At 39.7% G+C, this 25,535-nt stretch overlaps 1 protein-coding gene and 1 long non-coding RNA gene across 14 annotated transcripts in view; both read right to left on the bottom strand.

The window, feature by feature from the left end:
• Positions 1 to 25,535, bottom strand: part of LOC142157744 (uncharacterized) — a 354,118-nt gene that overhangs the window by 180,675 nt on the left and 147,908 nt on the right. The window lies entirely within an intron of this gene.
• The window catches only part of LOC142158668 (uncharacterized), a 111,878-nt gene that overhangs the window by 66,982 nt on the left and 19,361 nt on the right, over positions 1 to 25,535 (bottom strand). For 5 of the 13 annotated variants that reach the window (XM_075212857.1, XM_075212860.1, XM_075212866.1 and 2 more), the window contains exons 5-14: positions 22,083 to 22,172; positions 16,745 to 16,769; positions 7,017 to 7,049; positions 5,694 to 5,726; positions 5,187 to 5,219; positions 4,846 to 4,878; positions 1,288 to 1,320; positions 883 to 912; positions 534 to 566; positions 183 to 215 (exon numbers count right to left, since the gene is read on the bottom strand). In XM_075212857.1, the coding sequence (XP_075068958.1) occupies positions 183 to 215; positions 534 to 566; positions 883 to 912; positions 1,288 to 1,320; positions 4,846 to 4,878; positions 5,187 to 5,219; positions 5,694 to 5,726; positions 7,017 to 7,049; positions 16,745 to 16,769; positions 22,083 to 22,172 (376 nt within the window). Of the gene's footprint in view, positions 1 to 182; positions 216 to 533; positions 567 to 882; positions 913 to 1,287; positions 1,321 to 4,845; positions 4,879 to 5,186; positions 5,220 to 5,693; positions 5,727 to 7,016; positions 7,050 to 16,744; positions 16,770 to 22,082; positions 22,173 to 25,535 lie in introns of those variants that run through there. The other 8 variants (XM_075212858.1, XM_075212862.1, XM_075212867.1 and 5 more) reach the window with 4 other exon arrangements.

Below are 25,535 nucleotides of genomic sequence, written 5' to 3'. Positions count from 1 at the left end.
AGGAATACCAGTGGTATCACATAGAAAAATCTATCATTTGTAATTGTTTAAATAGAGGGACTCCAAATTATGGATATCACCCTTATTCAGAAAGTCCCAAATATTCTGGTTACAATGCACCACTACACACAAGTTTATAAAGCACAAGTGATTGTATATATGAAAATAGTAGTTTTCTATACCTGAAATCTTAGTAATGTTCATCTTCTGGATTTCTGAAATATAAAAAGAAATCAGCTATAACAATTTTGATACGAGGACTGCTCACATTTAGAAGCAAAGAGGTTGCGATTACTAACATTTGGCCACTTTGAATGATGCCATACACACAGGTATGATCAGAGTTTCCTGCTGCACTTACTACACTGTGCTACACAAAGTGTAAATACCAGGGCATCATGTGAAACATTTCAGTCATTTGTGGGTTTCCAAATCATGGATTAAACCCTTATCGAAAAAACTCCAACGCCCAAGTATTCTAGATAAATGCAACCCCTACAATCAAGTATATATAAAGCAATACATTTCTATACCTGGATATTTTGTGGTGTTCATCTTCTGGGTTTCTTTAAATGTAAAAAGAAATAAAGCTATTATATTGAATGTATATGAGGACTGCTCAGAAGTAAAGAGGTTGATTAAAATTTCACTCTAAAAGGATGCTCTGACATCCTACAAATGCTAGAGGCAATGCATGAAGAAGAGGAGAAATAAATAAAAGGATCATTTTTAAGACTTATTATTAGTCTGTCTCCAAATAATGAATCCTTTATTCAGGAAATGGCAAGTTCAAACATTCTGGATACATGCACCTTAACATACTAGTATATGAATAGTACAATTGTATACATATAAAAAAAAAAAAAAAATAGTTTTCTATACCTGGAATTGTGATGTTCATCTTCTGGATTTCTGAAATGTAAAAAGTAATAAGCTGTAACACTGAATGTATACAAGGACTACTCACATTTAGATGTAAATAGATTGTTTGCAATTACTAAAAAGCAGTCACTTTGAATGACACAGACATGATCACAGAGTGCTTCCTCTTGCAGTTACCGATTTGTGTTCAGTAACAAAGGTAACGAGGAAAGGAATGCCAGAGGTATTATGTGAAAAAAAAACATTTTTTTTAAGTGTTTCAATAGTGGGACTCCAAATTATGGGTAATACCCTTATTTAGAAACTTCCAAGTCTCAAACATTCTGGATACATGCACCTCAACATACAAGTATACAACAGTAAAATTGTACTGTATGTACATATAAAAATAGTAATTTTGTATACCTGGAATCTTTATGATGTTCATCTTCTGGTTTTCTGAAATGTAAAACGAAATAAAGCTTTAACACTGAATGTATGTGTGTATATGTATATACCGATCAGCCACAACATTAAAACCACCTGTCAACTATTGTGAAGGTCCCCTTCAAGCCACCACAACAGCGCATCAAGGCATGAACGCCACAAGACCTCAGAAGTGTCCTGTGGTATCAGGCACAAAGATGTTAGCAGCAGATCCTTTAAATCTGGTTATTTGCGAGGTTGGGCCTCCATTGCTCAAACTTGTTTTTCCAGCACATCCCACACATGCTCGATCAGATTCAGATCTTGGAAATTTGGAGGCAAAGTCAACACCTTGAATTTTTTTTTTTCTCAAACCATTCCTGAACAATTTTTGCAGTGTGACACGGTGCATATCCTGCTGAAAGAGGCCACTACCATCAAGGAATACAGTTGCCATAAGTGGGTGTACTTGGTCTGCAACAATGTTTAGGTAGGTTGTACCTGTCGACGTAACATCCACATGAATGCCAGGACTAGAGGTTTGCAAGCAGACCATTGCCCAGAGCATCACACTGCCTCCGCCGGCTTGCCTTCTCTTCACATAATACATTCTGGTGCCATTTTTTTCCCCGCAGATGTGAAAGAAAACGTGATTCATCAGACCAGGCCACCTTCTTCCATTGCTCCATGGTCCAGTTCTGGCGCTCACATGCCCATTGTAGGTGGTGGACAAGCGTCAGCATGGGCACTCTGACAGGTCAGTAGCTACACAGTCCCATATGCAGCAAACTGTGATGCACTATGTGTTCTGACACCTTTCTATCATAGCCAGCATTAACTTTTTAAGCAATCTGAGCTACAGTGACCCGAGCTTCTGTGGCATTGGGGCAGATGGGTTAGCCTTCGCTCCCCACACACATCAATGTGCCTTGGGCGACCACGAACCTGTCGCCACTTACCCTTCATTGGACCACTTTTGGTAGGCATTAACCACTGCATATTGGGAACATCCCACAAGACCTACCATTTTGTAACTGCTCTGACCTAGTCCTTTAACCATCACAATTTGGCCCTTGTCAAAGTCGCTAAAATCCTTACACTTGCCCATTTTTCCTGCTTCCAACACACCAATTTCAGGAACTGACTGTTCACTTGCTGCCCAATATAAATGATCCATTGGGAGCTCTAGCAATTTAAATTAATATTTGGGGGTTTTCTTTACACCCATGACAGCATTTATTATACCACACTTCATTACAATCTGAAATTGTCAGTTTGAAACCCTGTGTTGATGTGGAATGACCCCAGTCTGGTTCTGGACTAAAAATTTTGAAAAAAAACAAAAAACAAAAAAAACTCTCACTCTCCTTTTCTGGAACTGAAGAGATAAATTTGGAAACAGGAGAGACTAAATAGTTTTTCTGGTGGGACCATGGAAAAACAAATTGCTGCTGGGGAGATCCCTTGAGGTCTATCACATATCCACTTGAGATGATGCCCTTCTTCCGCAAGTGTCCGATAGTGAATTGAACCATTTTCCTGGTACAGGAGTAGGCAGGCACCCAGGTTCGTGTCCAGTCTGTAACGCCATATGGTCATCAAATCATTAGATAGGTCGAACAAGTTCACCCCAAACATCCCCCCTTCCCCTGCTAACAAGAGAGCGTGACAGGCAACAGTTGCAGAGATCCTGGCCCTGGCAAGCTAGCATTAATGGTGGGATTTCCTAGAAACCCTGTTGCACCTCAGATGTGTTCAGAGGGTAAAGGTAACTTATATCTGGGTCATTCTGAATGCAGACCCTCCATCAGTTGGTTAGCCCACCATTCCACCGCCTTGCTTACCCAAGCAGAGACTAAAATGAGGCGGAGCATAGCACCTGCTGCAGAAAAAGTGGACTTAAGGGTTACAAGCATTTTTTTTTCAGTGCCATCACTTTCATCATCAGCTGTTTTTATAGGGCCACTAATTCCGCAGCGCTGTACAGAGAACTCACTCACATCAGTCCCTACCCCATTGGAGCTTACAGTCTAAATTCCCCAACACAGACAGACACTAGGAGCAATTTTAGGATATCAGCTCTAGGAACCAGGATTGTGGAGAATCTGTATAGGCGTGCTGCAACCGCATCTACCTTGGGAAGATATTCCCACTTTAGTGTGTCCATACTAAGCTGAAGGTACATTGACTGAAAGCTGAGGGATACCTGAAACCTGTGATCTGGATGCCACCATGCTTCGCATAAAAGATCCACCAATCAGGGAGATGGGAAGGTGATCATAACCTTCTTTTGACGCTTAAAGAGGAATGAGGGCTGAACTACAGGTTCCTAGCTGTCCTGAATGTTCAGAACTTGTTGGATCATCTTGAGCACAGCCCTTACTAACTGAGAAGAGGCATCTTCCTCCATCATTGAGGAAGACAGTAACAATTAGTTGTCAATTCTGTCATGGCCTGAACAATGGATCATGCAGAAACAAATCCACCCACTTCTGGTGGGACCCCCCACCCTCAGGCACTGAGCCTCCCCTTCACACGCAGAGCACAAGGTCTCTGAGTCCAACTGTGAACATTGAAGCACAATCCACATTGCAGCTATGTTAAACCACAAAAGTCATCCACACACTCACTGAAGAGGGTGCAGGACCAGTATGTAAGTAGATCGAAACAGCTATGAAACCCACACTCTAAGAGAGGGATGCTGTAAAATTCCAAGGATACACATGTATTTTACACTGCCCAGAAGATCTAATGACCCCAAAAAAAAGAATGCCATCAGTTAACAATTGTTAATAAAGTGAGCACAGAAAAACAAAATAACTCCGTTTTACAACTCAATATATATAGCAAGGTATAGGAAGGAGAGGAAACAATGCAGGCTTATCTGTCTGGAGCCTTCAAGTACTGCCCTTAGGTCTCTGCAGCTGCAAAAACTAGTGTCTGCCGAGTTATTGGCAAAAGATGAGGTATTATGTGCAGAAGTACCTCCCTCCATTATATCTGTGATGGGGCTCTGTCCAATGGACGGCCTGTGATTTCTGCCAGCACAGCATGGGGTGGCCAAAATGGCAGCCCTAGTGAGACAAAATATCGCTAGTCTCTCCTCCAGTTTATATTAAAAGAGAAAAGGCTCCTGCCCTCCACACCGATAAAGAATTCCATAATAAACTCTCTCGCAGCCTATTCCTGCAGGAACTTAAACTGACTAGATTAGACACTAAGGGGCAGATTCAATTGTAAAAACAAAATTGGCGCAAGTGTCCCGGAACAGCCTTGAGACACGATTTTTTTAGTGAAATATCCGCTCACTTTTGCTTGCGCCCCAGAGAGACACGCACAAAAGTGAGTGTTACTTATTACCGTATAAACAGTAAAAATGCGCAGCCGAGATGTTACTCGGAGCATCGCAGTTAATTGAATCTGCCCCAAAAGGTGGAGCGGGAAATACATGCCATTAAAGATTTATTTACAGTGCCAGAGCACCTCACACCACAGCCATAGCTCATTGTGATTCCAGTGCCCCCCATAGGATGTTAGAGAAGTAGTAGTTTTTGATACCTGGAATCATTGTGGTGTTCATCTTCTGCATTTCTGAAATGTAAAAAGAAATAAGCTGTAACACTGAATGCACAGGACGACTGCTCATATTTAGTAATCCAGTAAAAAGGTTGGTTGCATGCTTTGTGAGGTCACACATGTAAATATGATCGGAGTGATTCCTCCTGGAGTTACTGAGCTGTGCTAAACAAAGTGTAAATGCCAGGGCAAACATTTCAGTCATTTGTGGGTTTCCAAAATTATGGATTAAACATTTAAATCGAGAAAACTCCAACACCCAAGTATTTTAGATAAATGCAACCCCTACATAAAAGTATATATAAAATAATAATTTTCTATACCTGGATATTTTGTAGTGTTCATCTTCTGATTTTCTGAAATGTTAAAAGAAATTAAGCTATAATATTAAAATGTATATGAGGACTGCTCACATTCAGAAGTAAAGAGGGTTACAATTACCAACAACTAGTTTTCAGTGTGCTTCCTCCACTAGTAACAGAGTTGTGTTCAGAAATCAAATTAATGAGAAAAGGAATGCCAGAGGTATTATGTAGAAAAACGTAGGGGGGTATTCAATTGACGGCGGGATCGCCGAAAATCCCGCGCTCAAAGAATATTACCGTTAATACCGTAATTACTCGCTGGATTTCAACGGTAATATTCTCTGAGAGCGGGATTTTCGGCGATCCCGCCGTCAATTGAATACCCCCCGTAGTGTTTTAATAGAGGCCTCCAATTTATGAATAACACCCTTAATCTGAAAGTCCCAAACATTCTGGATAAATGCACCACCACACACAAGTATATAAAGCCCAAGTGATCGTATATATGAAAACAGTTTTCTATACCTGAAATCTTTGTGACGTTTATCTTCTGGAATTCTGAAATGTAAAAAGAAATCAGCTGTAACAATTTTTATACATGGACTGCTCACATTTAGAAGTAAAGAGGTTGTTGATTGAAATAACTAACAATTGGCCACTTTGAATGCTGCTTGGTGATGCCATACACAGAGGTATGATCACAGAGTTTCCTCCTGCAGTTACGGAGCTGTGCTACACAAAGTGCAAATACCAGGGCATCATGTGAAACATTTCAGTCATTTGTGGGTTTCCAAATCATGGATTAAACCCTTATCGAAAAAACTCCAACGCCCAAGTATTCTAGATCAGGGACGGCCAACCTGCGGTTCCGAGCCGCATGCGGCTCTTTTAACTTGAAAATGCAGCCCCGATGCTGGCAGGGGCAGATCAGTCCCCAGCCAGCGCTCCGATCCTTCAGGCACCGGCAGGTGCAGTTCGGGGAGTTGCGCTGGCTGGGGACCGGTCATGTGACCTCCTCTGCACAACACAGGGAGGTCACAGTGTGCAGTCAATCCAATCAAGGACGACAGTGGAGCGCACTCTTTTGCCTTCCTTTTTTCGCGTATTCCAGTGAGTCTGTCTGCTGTAAGTAGGTAAGTAGTGAGTAAGGGACACATTGTTATAAAAAAGTATATATTTCAAGGCACAATATAATGTAGTACAGGACTAAAAACTGAACAGCATATCTATGAGATGTGGTCCTAGAAATATGGGAGGCTGAGAGTGAGAATTAGATTTAATACAATTTGGGGGAGGCTGATGGGCATGTGGGGTGAGGTCTGCTGGGGATGTTGGCTATTTATGACTTTTGTTATCCCCACTTCAACAGTTTCCTCCACAGCGATTGTGGATACAGAAGCAGCGTGAGCTACTGTGGAGAGATTAAATACCCTTTGAACCCTCCTAGGCTGGGCACAACAGCTAGATAAGAGCAGAGTTGATTATTCTTAACATTTTGGCAATGTTGGACATCTTATTTTTCTCTTAGCAAAATAAGGTTTCTTAAAAAATAAATAAAGCTATAAATTTGAACATATATAAAGACTGTTCACAGAATTAAAGCGGCTGGTTACAATTACTGACAACTAGTTCTCACTTTGAATGATTTTCGGTGAGATTATTCACAAAAGCACAGTGCTTCCTCTTTCTTTTGAAATGTTTTATTAGTGGGTCTCCAAATTATGGTTAAAACCCTTACTCTGAAAAATCACATATCCCACATATTCCAGATAAATGCATCCCCACATACAAGTACAAAAAGTTTGAGTGTACGTATATAAAAAAAAATAAAAGGTTTTTTTTTTATACCTGGTTCTTTTGTAGAATTCAAATTCTGGTTTTCTTAAATGTAAAAAGAAATAAGCTGTAACATTGAACATATATAAGGAATGCGCACATTTAGAAGTACTGTGCTGGCTACAATCGTTAAAAGAAAAAAAAAAGAAAAAATAGTATTTTCGGATATTCCAACTGCTGCGTTTCATTATTTATAACAGGTCACTATACTTCAGATAGAAGGCACCTTGTGACATTCACAATATATTGCATTTTCGTTGTTTTATGTCCTACATTCATTAACATGTAAGGTTATTTTCTACCATATACATTTCATTTAATCCTTTTATTGAATTAGTCCTGTTAGAAATCATTCCTAGCCATCTAATGAGTGGTGGGTTAATGGGGAGAAATACAAAACATCTTTTGATCTGAATGAAACTATATAAAAAAAAACAAACCAAAACAACACACCATGAGCTGGCGCTAACAAGCAAAGTGTCAACAAGTAGAAAATTTTAGCTGCTCATTCCCTTCCCTAAAATAGTTCTACACTTTCTATATACATGACAGCGCCCAATAGAATGCCACCATGCATGTACGGTTGTATAGCTAAACCAGCATGCAACTGGATGGCATTGCGTGTATTTAAAGTATAAAGCAGCTTTCAGGTTAATAGAAGGGAAGCGACATTCAGTAAGATGTCATCTTGCTGAATAATGGTGGAAGTTTTTCAACCAAAAAGCTTCAAATTTGTATTTAGAATTTTGTCCACAAGAGAGCCATTGTTTCTTATTATCTAAAATATAAAATAAGCCATTACACACTTTTTCTTTGAGCTTGCACCATTGACTAGAACAGTAAATCTCTTATTCTTAAACATGTATTCATTACACCATCTTCAAGTCAAATCCTAAGTATTGTATTTTATATTGAAACTATAAGACCGTGCTAAAGCATAGCTTATTGTAAAATACAATTGTAGCAATAAGATGATATAAGTGTACAGAAGATGGCATAACTCATACATTGTGTACAATACAAACAAAAAATATTATTCCTGCTAGTTAATAAGGTAAGGGAAAACAGTCTCTAAATAAGCATTAGCTGCTTGTGGTAGAGGCACAAATTTTCCCCCAATACAAAATGTTAGACATTTGTACGCGATTAAGAAAGCTATTAACTGTAATTTTTGACTTTAGGCTCCAAGTTGTCCCTGGGTAAGGTCTGTTTTTATATACCCTTTCTTGTTCTATAATGAACAAACAAAAGGAAAAGAAAAAAGTAAATGCTCAATTATGACTATATCTTTATTTGTTATACTTTTAAGAATTTCACCCATTTTATTTTAGTTTTTCATTTATGTAATAAACCACCCCTGACAACTAGTAAAAACATAGATGTCTAATACCCAGTTTAATGTGTAAGGAGAGATTCGCCCCCACAGTCCCCTCAATGTTTCTGTGCTCACAGCTGGGAGTTTAAATGTAAACCAATGTAGATACTGGTTATTGACATGGCTGATCAGACCAAGTATATAATTACTGGCGGGGGAGACTTCATATTTTTTTTAGTCCCTGGATTTTTTTTTAAAACAAATATTATAGGAGACTTTTTGATGTATTCAGGCATTTAGGTGCAGTGGGACCACAGCTTATGTATAGCACAAACAGAAACATTGCTAGATAACTTTCCTTACAGATGCAACATGCCCACATTCACTGGCATTAGTAATTGAAACTAACAAAAAATGTGTCCGTATGCCAAGAAGTAAAAAATCTGTCAAAGTAAACATGCAACTGCAAAGACCAGGTGAAAAAAAAAATAAACTGGTAAATAACATGGTCTATTCTTTTGTGAAAATTGATATCAAGATAATACTCCTGGCATGTGCCTCAAAGGTACAGCCCCTGGCAAATATTAAGTCCGTTAGGTATTTATTCTTAGATGGAACAAAATTAACTTGCATAACCTACAATTTGGAAGTAATGTCAATCTTTGCTGCTTCAAAACATAGGTGATGCTGTTACCAGTGTCAACATTGAGAAATGTTCAGGTTTGGCAAACATTTTTCTCCTCACACACACTGTCCATATTTTACAGCCCAAAAGGCATTTTCCCTTAACAAGTTCACCAAAGAATCTTTTCAAGTCCTGGGGCTGGATGCTAAACAAACTTTTGGTCTCGTAATCTCCTCAGATAAGCAGTGGTGTTACTCATCTATGGCAGTCAATGGGAATATAGCTATTAGAAAATAGTTAGTGACTACAGTTTAAGAACACAACAAAATACATAGCTCCCTACAATGTTGCGTTAAGGAAGTTTTAAATGATTAACAGCATAAGAACGTCTTGTTCTATGCAACAAAGAGTTTATTCGAAACCATCCCAAAAGAGGAAAAAATAAATAAATTCAGTGCTTAGGCGGATTATCCAGTTCATTATACAATGTTAGGCATGGTTTTGTAAAATGTTTAATCTTGAAACCACCTACTTTCTGTTAAAAACAGTGCATCAAATAGATAGGCTTAGCACATTGCATAAATCTATTCTTAATGTTCAAACAAAAGTACTATTCCAGCCTAAAGTTGAGATAAAAGCCCAAATAGATTCAGTCTACTGAATCTATTTGGAATGCAAAACCAGGGGGTACTGCCTAATGCATTATAAAGATATTATGCAAAAAGTAGATCAAAGTTACATGTTTCATATATAAAGCATAAACATAATAGATTGTTCATTATTAACTTGACTTTCCACTGGAACTAAAATAAATTCGTCATCCCCACCCATTACAAACTATGGATGGTTATTACCACATCTTAATAGCGTACAGTAGTGATAAGTGTGTGAAAGTAATCCTTCATTAACATGATCCAACTGATGGGATCTAATCATCTAATAGATGAAAACGTATTAAATAAAAGCACAAAATTACTTATTGATGTATTTTTTGAACATATTCCATTGTTTTTCAATTATGCACCTGAAAGCAAATAACTAAAAGGTTATAATGAATGGAAAAAATCGTCCCTAAAGTGGCAGTAGATTCACTTTGATTTTAGTATTTCCACCATGTGCAATTCCTGGAGCAACCACCAAGCAGTATTAGGTTGGAAACACCCCTGTAATGAAAGTGAAGTGTATCTTGGATGCAATTGGCAGAAAACAGCATTGTGGATTCACAGGATTTGTGGTTTGTAAATGACCAACTTGTACTAGAAAGATAAAAGCTTACTGGTGATTAGCTGCTGTAGGAGTGCGCAAATTTTGTACCTAAAGGCAATATTAGTAAACAAGCCTTTTTCTTGGAAAAGAGGCTGGGGTAGTGGGGGTGTCTTATCCTGCATTTTTAATAGGACACATTCATTAGATTCAGTAGTGGGGAGCAAACAAAAGTTTCTTGTAATCGTTTATCAATACTGCACATCAATTTAGAAGAAATTTGTGATATTCTGAACTGCTACAACTCTTTATGAGCATTAATGTCTGCTTCAATCATGCCACAATACTTTAAAAACAGTATTTAAATGCCATTCCAAAAACGCAACTTTCTTTCATACATCTGCTCACAAACAGATACCCCTTCTGTAGAATCTCCTAATACACATTGTTATGCATTGTGATTAAGGATTTTAAGCAGTCTTGGACCCGCCTGAGGCTGCAAAATATGATACTCCAATAAATAGCAAAGCTTCATAATGGAGATGAAAGTCTTTGGACGTAATACAGTGCTTAACTTTCAGCTAACACAGTGTTACCAACCAGTGATTTACGCTACAGAAAAAAATGTAGTGCAAAGAATAATTTTTAGTTTAGTATTTTTATCCAAAGAGGAGTACACTATAGGCTAATTAGGCAGGGGCTCCCAAACTATAGCAGACCACTAAAGGCAAGACATGCAGTAAGAGCAACCAAACAAAGTGAGCGAAGTGCTCCTTCTAAGGGGCAGAGCTGTTGTCCTACTCAACACAATTGGCTTCTGCCCCTAGCAGCAGACATGTTGTGGGCTTCTATAGATATTAAATACTAATGTTTGTTTCCTCTCACAGAGTAGTCTCATGCATAGACAGGAAAGTAATCAGGAGGCATACAAGGGATTTCCAAGGTATCAGGGACTGTATAATGCTTGATGTGTTCTCTTTTCAAAGGTAATCGGAGGTAAATATTATATTGGGATAATAGAAAGTATAGAATAGTAATATATAAGGTATATAATATAATAGAGATAATATTAACATGAAGTACTTGAGACATCATATGGACTCCTCAACCTTATTTTTTATGGTATGAGCTACTGAATATAAAAGATGGTCTATGACCTGGAAGTTGGCATGACCCCAGCCCAGTGTTGCTTTGAAGTCAGCAGCCTGATGTCAGGGGATTGGCAAAGGCACTTCTACCAGGTAGGGAGTATGCCACATCCAAGTGATAAATTACCTTGGTCTCCACCCATTCTGTAAGCTCAGCGTAGCCTGGTGCTACTGCCATAAGTTTAATGACGGGGAAAGCAACGGACACCATCCCCATCTGTATGGTCACTTTCCTTCACAAAGTCAACCTACTCAGAAAGGGAGTCATAAGGAGTCTCAACCCACTTTCACACACTCTGAGGAGTGTGGCTTTGCTTTGCCTTGCCCACCCAGAACAAATTCATTGTGTATCCAAAAATACAATACAGATGATCTGTTTCATGTGTACATGAAGCATAAGACTGATCTGTAGGAGTGCCATGGTTTTACAAAGAACCATATTCCTTTATATGTGTTAATGTGACCAACCTTTATGCTGCTGTGACATCTGCCAACAGATGCCACGGAACTGATTTTTACATGGCAGAACAATGTTAAAAGTGTCAAATCCAGAATCATAAAATAAGTTTCAAACCAAAAGAAGATGACTGGCATCATTTACAATTAAAAATTATAGTTCATTTAAAACCTCCACTGCAAATATTGAATAATAAGAGTTTTTACCTGTAACATCTGAAGTCTTGTGACAGATCTGTTATTATGATGCATAAATGTATCTTGACATCTAATATGTCAAAATGTTAAACTTCAGTCTCATACGTCCACAGAACAGTAACATTTTGGTTCAATGAAGTCCCTTTGGGAGACTAAAGACAGGTGGCAATGGCCTTTCGGCAGAGCAGTAATTTTTTCATTTGGCATCTTCCCATGCAAATCACTCTTTAGTATTAACGATAACCCCCACCAACACTACCCTCCCTCCCTCCACTAAGTAGTGCACACATTTGCTCTTGTGATTTTTGCTCAATGAATCATGAATGAATGAGGAGGGTAACAGTGATAAATTTTCTGTTTACATTGTCTGACAGTGGAATAATAGAAGTCATTAGAAAGTTTTGTAACCCTTTCAGGACTTTGCTTCAACACTCTGAGGTCTTCACAATTCTGGACGACACATGATTCTCCTTTCTGTTCCGCAAAACTGCGTCCTAAAAGGCAGATGCTGATGGTAATGACCTAAAGTTTAGCCTTTCCTTAGTAGGGAAGGCGACGCCATGCCAACGGATAGTCCTTCGCTGGAACTAAAATTACCCAAGGATTTTTGTTCTTACCGCCAAATCCATTTGTCTGAATCCATTTGCGGAACACTGCTTAACTATGAAGTATAGAAAATACTGTGCTAGGAATAAGGCACCAATTATATTAAAACTTGTCTGGACTTTACACCTTCCCCTCTGGGCCACTCCACTGCAAGACCTCAGTATTTTAACCAACACAGCCCATAGTATGGGACTTAACTAAATCAGCCAAACAGTAAACCACAAAAAAAAAGCAAACAAACAAAACAAAAAGAGAGTGGGAACACAGTATCCCTCAAAAGGATAGAGAAAATAATTTTAGGGTTAGAAAGACAATGCCTGTCTTTTATCCTTCTGTGCACAAAACATTTTGTCCATAGCCAGTGCCGTAACGAAGGTGGTGCGAGTGGTGCCGTTGCCCAGGGCGCAAAGCCAAGGGAGCGCAGCAGCTGCCCGCTACCTGCCTTCAGCTCTTAAGTTCCACTTAAGGGCTGAAGAGAGAGAGAGATTTTAACTTACCAGAGTTTGATGCTTCCGCCGTTAATATCCGCCGTGGAACGCATCAAACTCTGGTAAGTTAAAATCTCTCTCTTTCTGTCCTCCTACCCCCCTCCTTAGATGGGGGGCGCCGGTGCCCTGTCTCGCCCAGGTTGCTGGCCAAGAACTGTTCAACTGAGGTGTTCTTGGCCTAGAGCCGGGATGACAATATCCTGGTTTAGATAAAATCTAGACACTATCTTGGGCTGGAAAGAAGGCTTTGTCTGCAGAACAGCTCTATCAGTGTGAAAAACAGCATATTGCATCCTGCAAGACAGGACAGTCAATTTAAACACCATTATAGTTAAAGATACAGGCAGTAAAAAGGGCACCTTCCAGGTCAGGCATTCAAGATCAATATATTCAAGAAGCTCAGATGGCAGCTTGTGTAGCGCTAAAAGGACCACATTCATGTCAAATGGAAAAAGGGATAGAACATAAGGTGGTTGGATGTGAAGAACCCCATGAAGAAACGTCTGCATCTCAGAAGTAGAGGACAGTTTTCTCTTGAAGATAGAGAAGGCTGACACTCAGACTTTGAGAGGCTAATTCCAACAGACTGTCTAGGCCATCTTGTGAGAAGGGCAAGAGATGTGCCTATTTAAACAGAAGTAGTGAGTACTACTTTGCTCTCACACCAGACTATAGCCTTGATCATGGGTTTAAATGGCCTTTTCAGATGATCTCTTAGCTCAAATAGTCATGGCTTTAACAGCCTCTGAGTATTTAGAACTGCTCTGAGCTCAAAACTGTTTAAGGGACGTTTGCCTCCTCTTGGGAACAGAGTACCTGTAATCCAAGGTCTTGCCCCACCGACTCCCCATGCCTGCAAGCTGGCATTGTGTTCACAATGATTCAGTGCCAGAATGAAAAGGGATAGCCCTTGCTGATATTTTGTCTCTTCAGCAACCACAGAAGGGTTTGTGGCGACATTCTGAAATACTATGCTGCCAATGGACAGTTGGTCCTTGACCACCTGGCTAGAATCTTATTCTGGAAAGTCAGAGTGGAAGCGAGCAAACTGCACCACTTCAAGCAAGATACCATTCTCCCCTTAAAAAAAAATAAAAAAAAAAAAAATACTGACAACTGGTCTCGAAAAGAAGACCCAGGAAAAGAAAAAGAAAAAAAAAAATCATAAGCTGAGCTCGGACAAGGCTGGACTTAACTTTGTTTAATCGCCCAGTCGTACAATTACAGCGTTTCCGCTGTAAAGGAAATGGGTCAAGAGAAAAGGGGCAGAGTTAACTATTATCAAAAGGTTGTCCATATACATAATGACGACAGTCAGTCCTTTTGACCTTGAGAGCTGCCATGAACGCCATAACTTCTGTGAATGCATCATTCATGCTGTGGCCAGACTAAAGGATAGATATCTGAACTGGTAATGGGATTTTTCCATCACAAACCTGGAAAGGCTGTCATATCCCCATTCCCCAGATTGGGATATGGAGATACACATTCTTTATGTCCACTTGAGCGAGAAATCCGCCTCTTTGTGGAAGACCAATCAAACCGACTCCATTCTGAATTTGTCCACCTGCATGTGCAAGTTTAGAAACTTCATGCTCAGTATGGGCCTGAAAGTAAAGTCCGATTTCTGTACAAGAAACAGGTTTGAGTAATATCCCAAACTCTTCTGCTCTTTCTGGACTAGGGAAATCAATAAGGACTGAATATCCCAGTAGAGGATAAATCTCCTGGCAATGTCTTGCGGTAGGAGAATGTTGAATAACTACTTGGATGAAGGCGCCAAGAGGTCCAAGAAGTAACCTCTTTAAAATGCCTCCGACCCATGAGTCCGAATAACATCTGATCCATTGGTCCAGAAAGCGCAAGAGACAGCTGCCACCACGGATCTTGCTTGGAGGGAAAGAATCCAATCATGCAGCCTGCCAACTACTTTGACAAGCAAAGCATGTCAGTGATGCTTGCTATGATCGCACTGACAATAACCCTGTGAATGAATCCACAAATCTGCATTCTGTACAGAGCATGTTACCTAAAAAAAAACTGCATGCATATGTTTTGGTGAACGATAAAGCAGCATTTAGACAAAAAAATAAATCTAGAAATAAAAGGTGTTAATTAAACAAAAGAAAAAAAAAAAAAAAAAGATTCTGGAAGTATAGCACGTTACCAAAATATAAAGAATATGTGGCAGAACAATTTACCATTACGATGCTTGACCACGCTACAGACTTGACAGCAGTCAGGTCACTCCTTTAGTAGAACACAGATGTAGCCAAGAAACGAAGTATGTTTTATTTTACACGCACAAACAGGTGATTTACATGTATTTGCACTGCATGTTGAACAAAGACTACAAAAAAAAAAAAAAATTACAAAATAGTGCTGCACAGAGAACATTCATTCCCAAGACAAACAGAACTCTGCCCAAAAATGTGAAAGATAATGGAGGAGCATACCAGGAGGCAAAAACTAAAAATAAGAACCAGCTTATCTGTACGATTCCATTAGTACTTCATATATTATCTTTTAATGAAATGGCACAAGTGTTCCCCAGCTTTGAAATGGCCACTCTCAAACCAGTATCAATTCAAGTGGACAGAACTCCACGAAGGCGAAAGACAAGACTGATGATTGTTGCCATGACCCTACTCACTTCAGTCTTATGCTGAAGGCGAGTAGGGTGAATTAGCGATTCTAAAATACTGGATTGCTCTATGTTTGTCTCCTTTGTGACTTTTTTTTTTTTTTTTTTTAAGATATGACACCTGCAAAATCAAGCAGGTGTACTTCAAAGGAAAGCTGCAAAGGGTCCACTTTAGTGTATCAATATTTATTTGAAAGTTTTTTTTAATGCACATTTTTTCACTTTATTAACACAAACTCAAGAGCCTCAGTCTTATTCATTTGTCTTACTTCATTCTCATCAGTCTCTGAGTGGAGACAACAATCTAAATCCCTACCACAGACTAGGAACAATTTTGATGATTAAATTTGCATATTCGCTGTACAACACTGTATAATATTATTGACACTACATAAAGAGCAATAATATTAATCTCTTTTTTTATACCTATTTTCTGTGTTCAACCTGCAGTACATGCACATATGTAGCACCTGGATAGGCATATACTAAGTTTGTGTATAATAATGAAAAATAAAAAGGGAAAGAAAAAAGTTCTGTACTAATCTGTACTTGAAAAATAGGGCTAAATAAATGTAATTGTTTGCGGAAAAAAAAACCCTAGGAAAATGTAATGTTCTGTTCCCAAGTCTTGGAACAACTATAGACATCTAACACAGTAGAATTGGTTGCTATTTCCTATATCTCGAGGATGTTTCAAGAATTTCAGGAATTGGATTCAGGATTCAAACGCCCTAGATTTATTTGAAGGAGACCTTAACATATGTGAATGGGTGTACATCAACTATCTGATCTGTTACTTTGACACCTAACAGTAGGCCAGTGCTAAGTGTGTCAATACCTTAATGTGAAAAAGCTTTTACACCCACATCCAACATTGCAGGTAGAATGCTTTCAGAGCCCTCAATGATAAATGCCCATGTACATCATATAGATTGTGGTATTAGCTAGAAATAGGGAATTATGTAGCTATTAAAGGGTATCCTTTAGTGTTTAAAGCTATGTTAGCAGATTGCCTTCACTGTAAGGACCCAAATAAAAGTTAAGAGGTTAAACTTACCTGGCTTGTTTAATGTGCTCATATTCTTTAAAGTCAAGATGCAAATCAGTCCCAAAACAAAAAGAAAAGAAACAATTAATCTTCTGATGAAAGCATTTACAATTACTTGGAAATGTAGAAGAGCCAACTTTTTCCATTCCGAAAATAGAGAAAGTTAAAGCCTTAACTATCCTATTATTCCTCAATGTTGGAAGAAATCCTTGTCGCATTTTCTAGACTTTACCTGAAAAGGGGAAGGAAAAAAAAAAAAAAAATAGATCCCTCAATGATAAAAAAAATAAAAGATAATTACAATTATTGTACACCTTTCTTTGAAGTTCAAAAACGAAACGTACAGTCATTGCAATTTGACCACCAATGCAAAAGAAGGTCCAGATGATAATGCAATTCCCAAAGCAATTTTAAGAGGCAGATGTGTGTCAGTTACTCGGATCCATTGTGAAAAAACATTTTTAGGTCTTGATTAGAAAAAACATTTTGCAGCTTCGTCAAATCCTGGAATCACTTGGCATTATCCCAACTTACAATTCATGTTTTCCTGAAAACATGAATACTTATTTTATGCAATCCTTCTATATATTACATTTTAGGCTGCAAATTCATGAAAAGTTAAAGAACATCTTTCCAAGATTTGCAATCCGTAAGTATTGCATTCATGGACAAAGAATGCTGTAACATTAAGAAACTAGGAATAAATATCCAAGTTATAGAACCAACCAAAACAGAAAAGTCAAACTTTACCAAAGTGAAAATAATTAATCAACCATTTCTTTCTGACTTGCACACAATCACCATCTTTTTTTGTATAGTCAGACTGCATACCAACATAACAAAAACCACTAGAAGGATTTCAGATATTTCTTTAATCTTCATACTCCTGCATTTACAGATGTCAACTTTTAGCATTTCATCCCAGGTCTTCATTCTTTTCTTCTTAAAAAGGAACATGGAATAATTGTCACACATGTTCTATTTAGCGCACGGCTTGCCTATTAATATGTTTTAATGTCCTTCACAGAGCAGGATGCCAGGCAAACCAATCACTCAACATCAGCTTAACAACAGGACTTCGAGAGCCATTTAGAAGAATCCACCTCAGCGTTCAATGTATTGCATCTATTTCCATAACCAGATTTTCTAAATCACGTGTGTTACATTTTATTCGATTGCTTCCCACAATTGCATCTGTGTAGACAAAATGATCACTGGTTGGTATTCCTAGGCTTTTCTGTAAGCCTTCATTATAAAAATTTTACAGCTGTTATTGTGTCATCATCATGCATGTCTTTAAACACACATATCAAGTCCATTTCATGAAATACCATTTCATATCAAACACTAGACAAAAGTGCCTTTTTTTTTTTAATGAATATATATATATCTTTATCTATATCTCTATATCTCTCAATGCAATGGGATCCATATCCACATTTAAACATATGGAGTAAAAGGTTGATCCTAATTCATGACAGTCTACGAAATCCATTTCATTAGCTGCCACATATATTTTTTTCAAAATAAATCCAGACTGCAATATTCCGTAAGTTCAGTGTTGTCTTTATTCACATTCATTTTCCTCATGTCCATAATATGTTGAAAATTCTTACAAAGTTAAATCCAGATACAGCTTTCTTTAGCCTATAACAGTAGTTCCCAAACTTTTGCAGTCCACGGCACCCTTAGAGTCTCCATAATTTTTTCAAGGCACACCTCCCAAAATAATTACTGAGCAGTCCTGTTTTAGAAGTAGCCGTGTCAAAAAATTGCAATAAGTATTTAGGTCAGAACAGAAGTACTTCTATAGTTGTATGCAAAAACGCCCCCCTGTGCCCCCAGACCCTCTGCCCCCTCTCACGCTGGTCTCCCCCCCCCCCTCCTCTGCTGCCCCCTCTCATGCTGGTCCCCCCTCCTCTGTCCCCTCTGCCGCGCGCCAGCCATAGACAAAACAAACACAAAAACTTACCAATCTGCGTGGCGCCGGGACCCAGCATCCACCTCTCTCACGCAGCTTGTCACTGAATGTCGACATTCAGTGACAAGCTGCGTGAGAGAGGTGGATGCTGGGTCCCGGCGCTGCGCAGATTGGTAAGTTTTTGTGTTTGTTTTGTCTATGGCTGGCCCGCGGCACCCCTGGGAACCGCCGGCCTATAGTATCCGAAGTACATTAAGCCACTGCAATCAAGTTGACCGTTGTTTTTCACCAACGTAAGATAGTCTGATGACAGGATCACATTATGGAAGACACATCCGCAAAAGATGCCAAATCCAAAAGATAGTGAAAGTTCTTTTCAGAGGGTTCCAGTTACGTGACAGCAAACATTTTGTAAGATTGATTTTCCACATTTTAAATTGGCATTATTTACACTTTCTAGACAAGTTTCAAATAAGAAAACAATATACCACACTCTAGATGTAAGATGGATGTTAATGTGGATATTAAGGGATGCCACGAACATAAGCTCCAGTTTTACCTTGTTATTCTGCTCTCAATCTCCAATCTCACACAGACTCTTCATCTGAAAACACTATTGCATCAAACATCAAATTCTTCTAAATCCAGACCCATAGTCTCTACATGTAGTATCGTACTCCATTTTTCAGGCCCAAAAATGAGATCACCTATTAGTAGTGGCTTTAAAACGTATTTACTAAATGTCCTAGTGCAACCAACGACTAAGAAAAGAACCATCAATAACCTAATGTTTGCAATGATCATTTTTAGTTGTCTGAAATAGAATCAGAAGAGAGGCACATTTATGAAATCTAGTGCACAGGATGAGCTGTAACCCATAACATTCAAGCTAATTTGGTAATTTTTCTAATAGGGTTTAGAAAAATTAAAGCAAATGTATGACATGTTGCTATGGGCTATAGAACACTTTTTACCCATGTACCAGTTTGTATATTTATATGCCAGGATATCTTACGGTAATTGCTCTGCATCCGTAAAAAACAAAAACCAAAAGCCTCAAGGCTGTATTCCCAAGTTAGTAGTTCACAATTTTAAAATAGCACCCAAGAGATGCTGTGGCTGAACTGACCAATTGATAGCCGCAAACTCAATGCTTGCAGCCTCGTAGTGTTCTGAATAGCTTCACTCCTCTCTGCAGCATCTTACAACCAGGGCTGTGAGATTAACGATGGAGCCCAGGGAAAAAATGGCTGTACTGAGCAGCCCCAAATGCTTTCGAGAGAGGAGCTGCAGGTAGGGAGATTTTGCACCCTATCCAGGACTGCAACTTTAAAACTAAAATGACCTCTAGTCCCTTCAGCAGGAATTCGTATTACCTGAAAGGGAATAAAGCATATGAAAATGGCCAGGAAACACTGCCAACATAATTATCAGATGGGAAACTTCATGAAATGTGTGAAGGCCAGTCAATTAATTTCCATGGAGAAAATCAAAAAACCCAAAATCGCAGAGTACATTTTTGTTTTTAATATCTGCATGTCTCAAGACTTCTAAAAAGTTGGAACAAGTAATACAATCAGGGAGTAGCACTCCTAACGTATAGTGAAGGAAGGGATAGTGAAATGCAGCCCTATTTTCATCTGAAGGGATGTTTGGATTCTTCAGGTAAAAAAAAAAAAAAAAAAAAAAAATCAAAATTTGGGATGTAATATAGCAATTCTTATCTTTACCTGGCATTTAGTCCATTAACGAAACTAATTACCTGCTGTTATTCAAACCCCCCCCCCCCTTTACCAATACCCATCATTTTCCTGATATCTGTGCCTTAACCGCAAATTTTGATTTATTCTAAAAAGTTGGACTTAATGTTCAATTAGATCAAAACAAAAAGGTATAGGTGTACTAAGCTCCTGAGGGACATAAGGAAATGCTGTTCTTCCACGGTCATGCTTTACATCCATATGCACTACAAATAAAGCCAGTAGGCATGCACTGTATTAGCTGCATTGGTGATAAACAATACATAATTATGGGTTCACGTATAATGACTTCTCCTGAGCACACCCTCACTTTACTACTTGAAACAGCATAGGAGTTGGAACTAAACTAAAGTCCATCCTACACCAACCCATATCATCCCATGTTAAAAACAGCCTGAACAGCTGATTAACTTAAGATAGGAGTGTTGCTTGAGGAAAGCAATAATTTTATGCCTTCTGAAACCAAAATGAAGAAGATGGCATTTAGTACTTTTTGCAGTTGAATTTAGACAGACGTAACTTGTTAATCCTAAAAATAAAAGTCTGAAAAATGACCTCACACATGATAAAAATACATTTCCTTAACCAAGATTTGAAATGTATTTAATCTTTACAGATTTGATTAGCCATCAGGCAGAAGTTAATTTCTATAAGAAGTATCTTTATTGTATGTTGCGATCTTTAATCTTATAACGTTTAAAATACAATAAAAGTCTGCGCAATGAACAGAACATTTATAAAGAAAATTGAACTATCAGTACTTGAATTAAAAAAAAAACAAAAACAAAAAAAAAAACAACTGTGATGCAACTCATTACAACCATGCAAATTTGTGGGGTTTGGTTTTCTTTAGAAGTATAGACAAGTAGGATAGTTGCTTCATGTAGAGGAGCATTTCACTCAACATTCTTTCTGCATCAATTTGACATTATCCTCCAAAATCTTTGTCCTCACAAGCAGTCAGGTCAATGTCTTCCAAAATTCATCACTCAAGGGGCGTAGCTAGACGTCCGTGGGCCAAATAGTAAAAAGGCCTTCCATGTACAAACAGAGGATGAAAAACACTTACATACATGGGAAGAGAGGTCTCCAGCTGGCCCATAGCAGCTGCATCCCTGGGAACTATTGTAATTTAAGACTTTGCAGCACTATCTTGTCCTAAAAACTGTGTGCTTTGCAAGCATTTAGATGATCTAACTGCCTATAAGATGTCATCTATACCATTTTACTGATGTACAAGATATAAAGAATGTAACAAACATCCCTAACTTTACTCACACATTCTAAAAATTAAAGCATCCGATTTGCTTCCCTATTACATAGTTGTTGGTGCACCAATTACCACAAAGTCTTTGAGAAACCGTTACCATACACCAATTCCGGATAGGATTCATTTTTGTGCCTAGGACACAAAGTTACAAAAGAACACAGCAGTAGGATACAAGTGTGTTTCCAGAAACCTTCCCAATGTTTTTGTTTTTACAGACATTATGCAGCAAACATTGCATCATTTCTATACAGCAACTTTTATACAAAAAAAATGAAACAGGAATGCAGAGCAATTGGGGATGCAGTTTAGGCATAGAAATGTTATTTGCATACCACAAAATAAAACAAATTACACATTTTCAAATATGTAGCAGAGACGTATATAAAAGTACCCTACCTGAGACACTACTTTTTCAACGGTTTCATGATTTGTCTGTTGTAAATGTATTTTAAAGTTCTGAAAAGAATTACAGGAAAAGTCGCAGCCCTGCATGTCAAAAAAAACAAAACAAAAAAACAAAGTTACAATCTATACCAAGCAAACTCTCTGAAAACAAAAACACAAAACTTGTGTTATCAAATCAGATTTAACTTGGCCAAATACAAACCATTAATAGCCATAATTATCAAATCAATTGGAAAATGATTGGTCATAAATTCTGCAAAACAACTTATTTAGGCCAGTTTGTGCTGTCAACTTTCATCAGCGCTAACAAGTAACAAAATCACCCAGAAGTGACCCTGCGGCTTCCCCTTAGTGCTGATGGAGCAGATCTGGAAAGCAATCTTGTTGTGAATCAGCCATGTGTGGCAGCATTAAAACAGAAAAAAAGATTTTTACTCACTGTAAAATCAATTCTCTTATTCCATTGGTGGACACTGCAAGACATTGGGGTATAGTAGGTGGGGCTAGGAGTTTAGGCACTTAACTTCTTTGTTCTCTACACTCCTCCCCTACTATGCCCCTCCTTTCCTGTAGCCCCAGTTTTGTCTAACCAAGGGTATAAGGAAGAGAAGCTTGAAAAATCTTTTTTTTTTTTATATTCGCAGTGTACCCCAATGAGTAAGAAATCGATTTTACGGTGAGGCGAGTAAAAAAAGAGGATTTATATACTTACATTAAATCCGTTTTTCTGATTCCGTCTGGGGGACACTGCTTACCATGGGGGGTGTGTAGGGGAGCATGGGAGTTGGCACCTAGCTTGTTAATTTCTAGCACTGCTGACAGACCCCTCCCCTATATAACTCCCCCCCTTCCTCTGCCCGCTCAGTTAATTTAAAAAGCCCCAAGGAGAAGGGTCAACCAAACAAGAGCACACAGAGGAAAAGCAGAGGGGAGGGATCGCAGTGTCCCCCAGACGGAATCAGATAAATCCTCTTTTCTCTTTCAGTCAGTCTGGGGGACACTGCTTACCATGGGGACGGTTTAAAGCAGCCCTCTAAGGGTGGGACCGCTCTGAAAACCCCGCTCGTAGAGCACTACGAGCGAAATCTGCATCCGCAGATGCGAGTACATTAAATTGATAGAATTTGGTAAATGTGTGGACAGAAGACCAGGTGGCTGCCCTGCAAAGCTGGTCAGCAGAAGCCCCATTTCTTGCTGCCCACGACGCCCCCACCGATCTGGTGGAATGGGCCGTAAGTCTCTCCGGCACAGGTAGGTTAGCTGTTATGTAAGCCTGCCTAATAGTTGCCGTAATCCATCTTGCAATGGACTGTTTAGAGGCTGGCCAGCCTCTTTTGTTAGAATCATATAGGACAAACAGAGAATCGGTTCGTCTAATTTGAGATGTTCTTTTGACATAAATACGGAGAGCCCTGACCACATCTAACTTTTTCATAGACTGCCGATCTACCGGCTACCAGCAAATTCTGGATTGCCTTCTGAAGTGCTCTGCGCCTGAGGGGACAAAGGGGGGTTGCAGTGGTGAAGAACCTCCATTGTGGGAACTAGACAAAGACTATGACATAGCCCCAGGACACAATTCCTCGTGTCCAAACATCCGTGATGGATGTCCACCACTGGCCCTGAAAACGAAGATGATGTGCTCCCACCACAGAATCCCCTGAGGGAAGATTGTCACGCAGCGGACATGTCACCTAGTCGCAAGGTCACTCACCTAATGGCGCCCCTACTTCTGCTATACGCTCCCCTGGGAGCTGAGGATTGACCTCTGGACGGAGTACCCCGGCCCCGGGCAAAGGAACAAAAGGACCGAAACCGTCCCTGACGTGGCCTATCTGCGGCCATGGGTAAACCACTGCTCTTTCTTCCTGTGGCCACCTGAATGACCTTCTCTAACTCTGACCCAAACAGAGTAAAGGGTTTGCTTTTTATGGTGAGCTGCAATAATGAGGACAGAAAATCTGGCATTTATTGACACAGCATCCATGGCTGCTTGGCCTACATAATCTGAAGTGTCCAGGATATGCTCAGAGAAAGAAAAAGAAAAAGGGTTTCTGCGCGAGCAGTATTGTCTTGAATGCCCTTAACCATCAGTTCAGCCCAATGCATTATTAGCCCAGGCAACCACCATCGTGGGTCTAAACATGCTATCTGCCGTAATATAAGCTGAGCAGAAGGCCTGATCGCTCTTCTCATCAGTGGGGTCCCTTAGTGAAACCTGCTCCTGAGTTGGGATAGCCGAAGAGGAAGACAAACGTGCCACAAGGGTGTCAACTCTAGGGGAAGCCTCCCATTTAATGGAATCCTCTGTCGGAAGAGGGTAAAGAGACTTAAATCTGTCCGGCATCATAAACTTATTTGGCCTCTGTTAAGCGTTGAATACCATCTTCAGAGGGGATGGTGGGAAAGCAACCACCTGCGCCTTGGGTTTTTTTAAACTAGGAGAGCCCTGTAGGGGCCGTGGGCAAAACCTAAGGTCTGTCTAATACCCAGAATGAGGATATCAACATTTTGGGCAGGGGCAGAATCTACAGAACTGAGTGAGTCATCCTCCTGCAGATCAATGACTACTTCACCCTCGTCTTCTATGAAATGGTCTGAATCATGATCGCGGCCTGAAGACGCATCAGAAATGATTCTCTTGGCCCTGTGTGATACTGTAAGCAGGCGTTCCTCTTCCTGAACTGAATCGGATTGAGAAGATGTGCCTGCAGCCGCTAGTAATTGTGTAGCAGTGTAGGAAACCAAAACCTCAAGTACCTCTGCGGACCGTATCATCACCTGGGTGAGTTCTGCCATGGCTGTTGTTAGTGACTTAGCCCAGGGCAGTTCTTTCATAGCTGCTGCCCCTTGGGCTGGGCCACGTCACTCCTGGGTCTCGGCTATAATGAGGACAGAAAATCTGGCATTTATTGACACAGCATCCATGGCTGCTTGGCCTACATCTGAAGTATCCAGGATTTGCTCGGGGAAAGAAAAAGAAAACCTGAGGAAGATGGTGCGGCCGATTTTATCGTCCTCTCTTAAGGAGGCAGAAACCGCCACCAAACCCTGTACCGAGGACGCAAAGCCCTGTACCCAGGCTGGTTCTACAGGCACCACCGGAGCAGAAACTGGCAAAACCTGAGCTGAGGAAGCTGAATCTGAGGATGAAGCAGCTAAAGACTGTACCCTCTGAGCAAGTATGTCCACAGTATTAAAAAGAGACCGAGCCCAGGCAGGCTCCTCCATGTTTGAACAGACAGCATCTGTTTCAACAGGAGTAGTCTCCGCGGGCCGACAGGTTACGCACAGAGCCTGCGCGCCTGACTGCCCAGACGGTAACTTAACGTGACAGACAGCACAGGTGACACTTAGCATAGTAGCACCAGCCCTACCACGCATAGATTTTTCCCTCTCTGACATGTTAACAGATGGGACAAAAACAGTACAGTGAAATACACA

This window comes from Mixophyes fleayi, chromosome 5, assembly GCF_038048845.1.
Source record: "Mixophyes fleayi isolate aMixFle1 chromosome 5, aMixFle1.hap1, whole genome shotgun sequence".
NCBI lineage: Eukaryota > Metazoa > Chordata > Amphibia > Anura > Limnodynastidae > Mixophyes > Mixophyes fleayi.
The sequence above is the reverse complement of the archived record's forward strand: the minus strand, read 5'-3'. Positions and strand labels throughout refer to the sequence as shown.